At 40.2% G+C, this 9,083-nt stretch overlaps 1 protein-coding gene across 1 annotated transcript; it reads right to left on the reverse strand.

Annotated features, from left to right (window-relative positions):
- Positions 1-864: 864 nt before the first annotated feature.
- Positions 865-1,632, reverse strand: LOC121138373 (ubiquinol-cytochrome-c reductase complex assembly factor 3-like). The gene has a single exon (XM_040741091.1). The coding sequence runs from the start codon at positions 1,586-1,588 to the stop codon at positions 1,313-1,315; it is 276 nt and encodes a 91-aa protein (XP_040597025.1). The 5' UTR covers positions 1,589-1,632; the 3' UTR covers positions 865-1,312.
- Between the last annotated feature and the right edge of the window lie 7,451 nt (positions 1,633-9,083).

A 9,083-nucleotide genomic window follows, 5' to 3' on the forward strand; every position in this document is an offset into this window, starting at 1 on the left:
GAAATGATGTAGTCTCTTCTTTTCTTTTTTTTTTTTTTTTTTTTGGTGGCACACACCTTTAATCCCAGCACTTAGGAGGCAGAGGCAGGTGGATCTCTGTGAGTTTGAAGCCAGTCTGGTTTACAGAGTGAGTTCCAGGACAGCCTCCAAGACCATACAGAGAAACCCTGTCTCGAAAAACAAACCAACAAACAAAAACCATACATGGACACACCTATACGTGTATATGTGTATGGGCTGGAGTGGAGCTCAGTGATAGGTAATGTTTATCATCATGTCCAGGGTGCTGGGGCTTAACCCTCAGTGCCACCAAAAAAGAATTGTGGTCAGGTTAATCTCTATAGTTCCAACCCCAGGGCTTTTTTGTTTGCTTGGGTTTTGTGTACCACCAGACCTGCTTCCATGACTCATGCTCTCAGTGACAAGAAACACTATAACTGGACTCAGAGACTGAAAGTACCATAGTGAAAACCTTGGGGGTGAAGACTCATCATACTTGTGTATGGGTGTGCCTGTGGAGGCACACATGCAGAGGCCATAAGAGACCAGGAGCTAGTTTTTTCCACTCACCATGAGACAAACTCTGTCTTTAACCAAAGGTAAATAGTAACTAGAGGAGAGCATGGGGCAGTCAAGGGACTCTTCAATTTTGCTGAAAGGACACGAGTTCTCTATGGTATTCACTGCAAAGCAGAAGATGCTCTGAGTTGAAGAATATGACTTGGAGCTGAGCATGGAGTCTCATCCTGCCATCAACACTTGGGAGTGGAATACATACCCGATTCCAGACTAGCCTAGGATATATGAGAATGTCTCAAAAAAAAGTCAGGGTGAAAACGCTTGGCCAACAAGCCGGACACCATGTGGAAATAGAGAACTCTTTTTTCACTTTCATTTTTCAGGCACATAACAAGACACAAAAAAACAGACTTTAGGATGTCTTTTACAGCCAGTTTCCGAAGCCAACTTAGATCACGTGATCTGTTTGTTCACACTCTTCAGGAAAACCTATTGGACTTAGAACTCTCCAGGGGGAGTGGCAGTCGGTTACTCCTGTCTTCTGCGCCCACCGTGCGGACCCGCACAACTCTCTAGGCCTTAGATATCCAGCTGCGAGTCTACTTAACGTATGACGTGGATTTATTAGTTCCTTTGGTTCCACACGTCCGGCCGTCTCGGCCCTGTCATGCGATGCGCACGTTAAAAGCATTCGCCGACCGCCGCTCCCTGTGCCTGGTAGAGTCGTGTGTTATCCTGAATCCGGCGCGCAAACAGCCTCGCAGGTCCCGGCGTCCACCGGCAAGCCCTGATGTCACACTGACCTGCTGCCTCCGCTAACTTCGGAAAACCAGTTCTTCCTCCAGGTCACGTTCTCCTCCGTGGACACCGCTTTCTTCAGAGTGGCCATCACTACTTCCTTGGTTCTGACAGCTTCGTCCCTGCGCCGCGGGTCCCGTTCCGGAATCTCCTGCAGCATTGCCTGCTTCTGTACTTCTCCTGGGACCACAAGAGCAAACAGAGTGCAGCCCACGCCAGCACCAGCGCCTAAAACTGCAACCGCGACCAGTGCTTTATGAAGCGTACCCATGGCCGACTACCAGCGAGGCGCCCTCCGCGTCCTCCGGCAGCCTAGAAGAGAGCCACGACGTCTCCTCTTCTTTTCTTTTTTTGAGTATAAAAATATTTACTTTTAGATTCCATACATGTACACAATGAAGTATGATCACATCTACTCCCTTTAATTCTTCCCATAACATTTCCCATAATCTGCCATCACAGCCCCATCTAAACTTCATGTATGTGCTTTGTTTTGTATATTGATAACCTGCTAAGTCCAGTTAGTGGTGTCTATGTGTTTTTGAGTGTAGGGCCATCCATAGGAGCATAGGGTATGTACCAGAAGGAACACCCTTAAGAGGAATAATTGTTCCTCCATCAGCAGAAATGTCCCCTTGGGTTAGGCTTCCAAGTAAAAGAACAAGAGCAGAAAGGTTATATTATCAGACTACACTGTTTAAGAAGCAGACACATATTGGTGATGAAGAAAAGCGAACTTTTGAGTTTTCTGTGGTCGTCATTATTAGTTTTACCCTCAGATTGCATAGGAAGAGACCTGGATCAAGAAATACACTAGTATTTCCATGATAATGACCCTTCCCTACTTTTCTATGGTACTTAACCTAAGGTAACACAATGATAAACCAGGTTGGAAAAAAAATCTCTCATTTGAGTGAACGAAGAAAAATGGCTTTTCTCTGTTCATATATTGGAGGAAGACATAGGCATTATTTCTCCAGATTGAAAGGGAAAGCAAGAAGATCTCAGATTTCCATCCTCATCTTTTGGATGGAGGTGTACATAGTAAAATTCCATGCCTCCACCCCTGATTATCTAACTGTCTTTCCAGGGACTGGTGGCTCATTTCACGTTGCAATATAAATACACACCTGGGAAGGTGAGTAAAATTCTTTGAATTCTTCTTATTATTTATGCTTTGTTACTGGTTTAATATTCTAAACATTGATTTTAGCTAGGGTATGAAATAGTTGCAAATTTGACTCACACAAAAAAATCAGACACTGAAACCGTTTTCTGCATTCCATAAAAATAAAATGGCAAGGGCCTGCCCACATGATGGAAGAAAGAACCAACTCCTGCCACTTATTCTCTAACCTCACATGTGACTTCACACTCCAAATCCCACAGGTGCCCACAAAGCAAACATATAAAATACAGTAAAAGTATTAATATAAAATGCTAAAAACTATTAACATTAACAAGACTGAACTCAAGTAGTTCTAGTAAAGTCCTTGAACTTTTCATTTTTTAGTAGTTCCAAGAGACCAAGTAGTTCCCCATTAATGGACTCTGAGGATTAAACAGAGCATACAGGCCTGTTACAGAAACACATAGAAAAATAATGAGAATTTAAAACCCATTATTTTATTTCTTTTTTAAAAATCCTGTAACTACATTGTTTGCTCTTAGTTTGACTCCTATTTGGTAAATTAAATAAGCTCTGCAGAATTAGAAAACCAAAATAGCTGTTGTGAGTTAAAGGGGAGCTCATTAGGCTGCCTGGACATGATCTCTCAGTAATTCCACTCTTTCAGATCAAGTGCTTTCCCCCAGAGCCCACAGTTGAGGTCAGATTTCTTTATTAGGGATGGAGCATTTTAGAGTCCAAAGATGCCTTCAGTCTCTACACTTAATGGATTTTGAGCTAATTTTAGACTAACACATGACCAGGGCCTCTATTGATTCCTAGGACTGATGGTTTGTGTTTCTTGAGAAGTACATATTTCTAATTACATTTGGTTTTCCTGTGACTCCAGTGAAATGTATAACTGGCAGGGGAAAAAGACAAGATTAAAATAATAATAATAATAATTTACCTTTAATGGAATCAATATGAAAGACCTTAGCTCTGTAGAAAATTGACCTGAAATGGAGTCTCACCTGTACGAAAATGCAAAGTGAAACAAGTTTGTTCATTTGCAAATTGGACCCACATCTAATCTAGTACATGGATGATCTAGATGCAGTATGAGCATCATAGTGTGCACTTTCTAGGAAAATGGATAGATATTATGGCTCAGCTGTCTGCATCAGATACAGTAAGCACCCAATGAACAAAACATGGTGTCTGCAAGCATTGGTAATAGACATTGCTTTTCTTTTTGTTCATTCTTGGATTTTATTTTTTTAAAAAATCTTCTAAAACATACCATCTTTCTGACTAAGAAGAGAGTAACCCAGGCCTACTTGTCGAGAATCTTTCCATGCATATGTTGTGTATTGTACTTTGCTACACCACATAATCTCACACAAACCATCACATACATTAACAAAGAACTGTATGCCAATGTCCAGGTAGAGTGGTGACTAGATGTGTCATTACTAAGGTCAATATTTTAAGAGAGAATTTTCACTGTTTAATTAATGAAAGCATTATGGAATTAAGTTACACAAAGAACAGTACAAGGATTTTCATCTCTGTCTCCTCTTTCTTCTTTCTTTTGTTTTTTTTTCTTTTTGTTTTAAGTATATCAGTTCTTTGGCTATTACGTACATGCATATAATGCATCTGGGTTCCTTCTCCCATTTTCTCTTATCTCCTACCCACTCTTATATACATCCTCTTCTCCCACACTGTTTCTTTCTGAGATTTGTGACTTTGCTTTGGTTTTGTGACCCCTTTAGTTAAACCAGGGCCATTTGTATGACCACTGCATTGACTATCCCTTAGAGCCTGGTGGAGTCACCAGTGGGTGCAACAACAACAATTTCTTTCCCCATATCTAGTTCAGCAGTCTTTGTTTTATCTGCGTGTGCACATGTCCATTGAACACAGATGCAGTATTCCACTGAATTGGCTGTTTGAGGTGATGCCTCTAGAAGTTGCCTTGTTGAACAGCGTTGTTTTGTCTATCCTGGGTCTTTTGTTTTTCCATACAAAATTGATTATTTTTCTTTCAAGGTCTGTGAAGAATTGTGCTGGGATTTTAATGGGGATTGCATTGAATCTGTAGACTGCTTTTGGCAGGACTGCCATTTTTACTACATTGATCCTACCTATCCAAGAGCATGGGAGATCTTTCCATTTTCTGAGGGCTTCTTTAATTTCTTTCTTTAAAGTTTCAAAGTTCTTGTGATACAGGTCTTTCACTTGTTTGGTTAGCGTTACCCCAAGGTATTTAATGTTGTTTGTGGCAATTGTAAAGGGTGATGTTTCTCTGATTTCTTTCTCAGCCCTTTTATCATCTGTATATAGTAGGGCTACTGATTTTTTTTGAGTTGATCATGTAGCCTGCCACTTTGCTGAAGGTGTTAATCAGCTGTAAGCGGTCCCTGGTAGAGTTCTTTGGGTCATTTATGTAAACTATCATATCATCTGCAAACAGTGAAAGTTTGACCTCTTCCTTCCCAATTTGTATCCCCTTGATACCCTTTTGTTGTAGTATGGCAATGGCTAGAACTTCAAGTACAATGTTTAAAAGGTATGGAGAGAGTGGACAGCCTTGTTTTGTTCCTGATTTTAGAGGAATTTTGTTCAGTTTCTGCCCATTTAGTTTGATGTTAGCTGTTGGTTTACTGTATGTAGCTTTTATTATGCTTAAGTATGTCCCTGTTATCCCAAGACCTTTAACATGAAGGGGTGTTGGATTTTGTCAAAGGCTTTTTCAGCATCTAGTGAGATGATCATGTGATTTTTGTTTTTCAGCTTGTTTATATGGTGGATTACGTTGATGGATTTTCGTATGTTGAACCATCCCTGCATCCCGGGGATGAAACCTACTTGATCGTAGTGAATGCTTGTTTTGATGTGTTCTTGGATCCGATTTGCCAGTATTTTATTGAGTATTTTTGCATCAATGTTCATGAGGGATATTGGTCTGAAATTCTCTTTCTTAGTTGTGTCTTTGTGTGGCTTGGGAATCAAGGTTATTGAAGCCTCATAGAAAGAGTTTGGCAAAGGCCCTTCTGCTTCTATTGTGTGGAATACTTTGAGAAGACTTGGTATAAGCTGTTCTTTGAATTTCTGGTAGAATTCTGCACTGAGGCCATCTGGACCTGGGCTTTTTTTGTTTGGGAGACTTTTGATGACTGCTTCTATTTCCATAGGGGTTATAGGTCTATTTAAATTGCTTATCTGTTCTTGATTTAGTTTTGGCAAGTGATAGCTATCCAGGAAGTCATCCATTTCCTTTAAATTTTGGAAGTTTGTGGAGTACAGGTTTTCAAAGTATGACCTGATGATTCTCTGGATTTCCTCAGAGTCTGTTGTTATGTCCCCCTTTTCATTTCTGATTTTGTTAATTTGCATGTTCACTCTCTGCTGTTTGGTAAGTTTGGACAAAGGTTTGTCTATCTTGTTGATTTTCTCAAAGAACCAACTCTTCGTTGCATTGATTCTTTGTATTGTTTTCCTAGTTTCCACTTCATTGATTTCAGCCCTCAATTTGATTATTTCCTGGCGTCTACTCCTCCTGGCAGAGTTTGCATCTTTGTGTTCTAGAGCTTTCAGCTGTGCTGTTAACTCTCTAGTATAACTATTTTCCAGTTTCTTCATGTGGGCACTTAGTGCTATGAACTTCCCCCGTAGCACTGCTTTCAAAGTGTCCCATAGGTTTGGGTATGTTGTGTCTTCATTCTCATTGAATTCTAGGAAGTTTTTAATTTCTTTTTTTATTTCTTCTTTGACCCAGGAATGGTGCCGTTGTGCATTATTCAATTTCCACTAGTTTGTTGGTTTTCTGCAATTTGTGTTGTTGTTGAATTCTAATTTTAAAGCATGGTGGTCTGATAAGATGCATGGAGTTATTCCAATTTTTTGATGCTTCTGAGGTTGGATATGTTGCCAAGTATGTGGTTGATTTTAAGAGAAGGTTCCATGTGGCGGTGAGAAGAAGGTATATTCTTTTCTATGTGGATGAAATGTTCTATAGATGTCTGTTAATCCCAGTGGGGTCATTACTTCTATTAGACCCTTTGCTTCTTTGTTGAGTTTCTGTCTGGTATTCCTGTCTAGTGGTGAGAGTGGTGTGTTGAAATCTCCCACTATAACTGTGTGGGGCCTTATATGTGATTTAAGTTTTAGTAATGTTTATTTTACAAATGTGGATGCCTTTGTATTTGGGGCATAGATGTTCAGGATAGACACTTCATCTTGGTGGATTCCACCTATGATGAGTATGTAATGACCTCCTTCATCGCTTTTGATTGATTTTATTTTAAAGTCTAATTTGTTAGATATTAGGATTGCTACCCCTGCTTGTTTCTTGGGACCATTTGATTGGAAAATTTTTTCCCAACCTTTATATCTCAGGTAATGTCTGTCTTTGAGAGTGAGGTGTGTTTCTTGTATGCAGCAGAAGGAAGGGTTCTGTCTTCGAATCCATTCTGCTAGCCTGTGTCTTTTTATAGGTGAGTTAAGGCCATTAATGTTGAGGGATATTAATGACCATTGACTGCTCATTCTTCTTCGATTAGCAATGGTTGTTGTTGGAGGAATTATGTGTGGAATTTCACCCCTTTGTTCTTCTAGCTGTTGGTAGAGAGGGATTCTCTAATGCCTATGTTTTTCTGGTTGTAGTTAGCTTCCTTGGGTTAACTTTCTGTAGGGCTGGGTTAGTGGATACGTATTGCTTGAATCTAGTTTTGTCATGGAATATCTTGTTTTCTCCATCTATAGTGATTGAGAGCTTTGCCAGGTATAGTAGTCTGGGCTGGCATCCATAGTCTCTTAGAGTTGGTAGAATATCTATCCAGGACCTTCTGGTTTTCAGAGTTTCCATGGAGAAGTCATGTGTAATTCTGATAGGTCTGCCTTTATGTTACTTGGGCTTTTTCCTTAGCTGTTCTTAATATTCTTTCTTTATTCTATATATTTGGGGTCTTGATTATTATGTTGCGAGGGGACTTTTTTTGTGATCCACTCTATTTGGTGTTCTGTAAGCTTCTTGTACCTTCATTGGCATGTCTTTCTTAAGGTCTTCCATTTCCAACATCCCCTCGTTCTGTCTTTTCTTTACTGTTTCTATTTCAGCTTTCAATCCTTCAACTGTTTGAGTTGTTTCCTTTATTTGTTTGGTGTTTTTTCTTGGTACTCTTTAGATTCTTTGAGAGATTTGTTTATTTCTTGAAATTTTCCCCCACTTCATGGATTTTTTGGTTTGTTTTTTCCTGTATTTCTTTAAGAGATTTCCTCCTTTCTTCTTTGAGGGTCTCTATCATCTTCATATTTTTAAGTTCAGTCTTCTCTGCTTCATCTATGTAGTGCTTTTCAGGTCTTGCTGGCGTTGGATCCCTAGATTCTGTTGGAGTCATGTTGGTATTTTGATTGCTGATTGAGCTCTTATTCTGTCTTCTTCCCATCTCTTCTTCCAGTGGGTGCTGGTGGGGTCTTTCTGTCTCCACCAGTCTCCTTACTTTCTGAAGCTGAAGCTGGGATCGCTGGAGTTTGGGGCCTGGAAGGGTTGACGTCGTTCCTGTGTGGGCAGGTCTTATGGATGCCAAGAGAAGCCCAGGAAGATACAGGGGATGGGTGTCCGGCGGAGGATGGGGAGTATCCCTCCGGAGACCCAAGCTCACCTGGCTGGGATGGCCAGAGTTTGGGACCTTGAAGGGCTTATGTCTTTCCTGTGTGGGTGGATCTTCTGGATGCCAGGAGTGGCCCCTGAAGATCCAGGGGATGGGTGTCAGGCAGAGGATGGGGAGTGTTCCCCCGGGGAACCAAGTTCACCTAGCTCAGTTAAACATTATTATAACAGCCACTATTTATAAACCAGATGTTGAAGTCCAGAAAAATAAATGACTTGCCAATGGTAGGTGAATCAGTTAATGGAGAAAACACATCTTCCAATTCTGAATATGATGTTCTTTTTAGTGCATTGCAAACATAGTTAATAGACTGAAATTGGCTCCTGTGTCTGCAAAGATAATTACAAGCACACCTTCAATAGTGAGGCTTTGGGCTATTTTATTTACTTTCAAGTCAGGTAGAGAGTTCTTCTTAACCCACTGTTAGATTACAAACACTTTTTCCAATTCTGACAGGTATTGCTTCATTCTGATGGTAGCTTCCTTTTTGGTGCAGAACTTCATGACTTTACAGAATCCTGTTTTTTCCAATCTCCTTGGTCTCCAGTGTTTGTTGGTACTCACCCATGAAGATTTTGTCTCATACCAATCCTTGGGATTCGTTCCCTTTGTTTTCTTCATGGTTTCAGGTCACAAATTTAAGCCTTTATCTACTTGAGGTTGATTTTTCTCAGTTCTGGAAGCTAGTAGCCTACTTTCATTCCTCTGTACATAAATGGCCCATTTTTAGCAGTATTTCCTGAAATAAATGTCTTTTGCCTGTCCGTGTTCCTGTGATCTTAGCTGTGCATGCCTGTATTTGCTTGTAGATGTCCTGCTGCATCTCATTGTTCTGGTGATCTGCTTTTATGCTCATACTACACTGTTATGAGTAGATTAGATTAAATAATAGAATATATTTAAATCAAATAGCATTAGAGTTCTTGCTTCTATCTTTTTTGGAGGTCTGCCTTGGGTTTCTAATATTTTACAGGTCTACA

The sequence above is a fragment of the Mesocricetus auratus genome, unplaced genomic scaffold (assembly GCF_017639785.1).
Source record: "Mesocricetus auratus isolate SY011 unplaced genomic scaffold, BCM_Maur_2.0 contig_9394_pilon_obj, whole genome shotgun sequence".
Classification (NCBI taxonomy): Eukaryota; Metazoa; Chordata; class Mammalia; order Rodentia; family Cricetidae; genus Mesocricetus; species Mesocricetus auratus.

Bases quoted from the DNA above. Each gene is read 5' to 3' on its own strand.
- LOC121138373 (XM_040741091.1), bottom strand. From the start codon at position 1,588: ATGGGTACGCTTCATAAAGCACTGGTCGCGGTTGCAGTTTTAGGCGCT.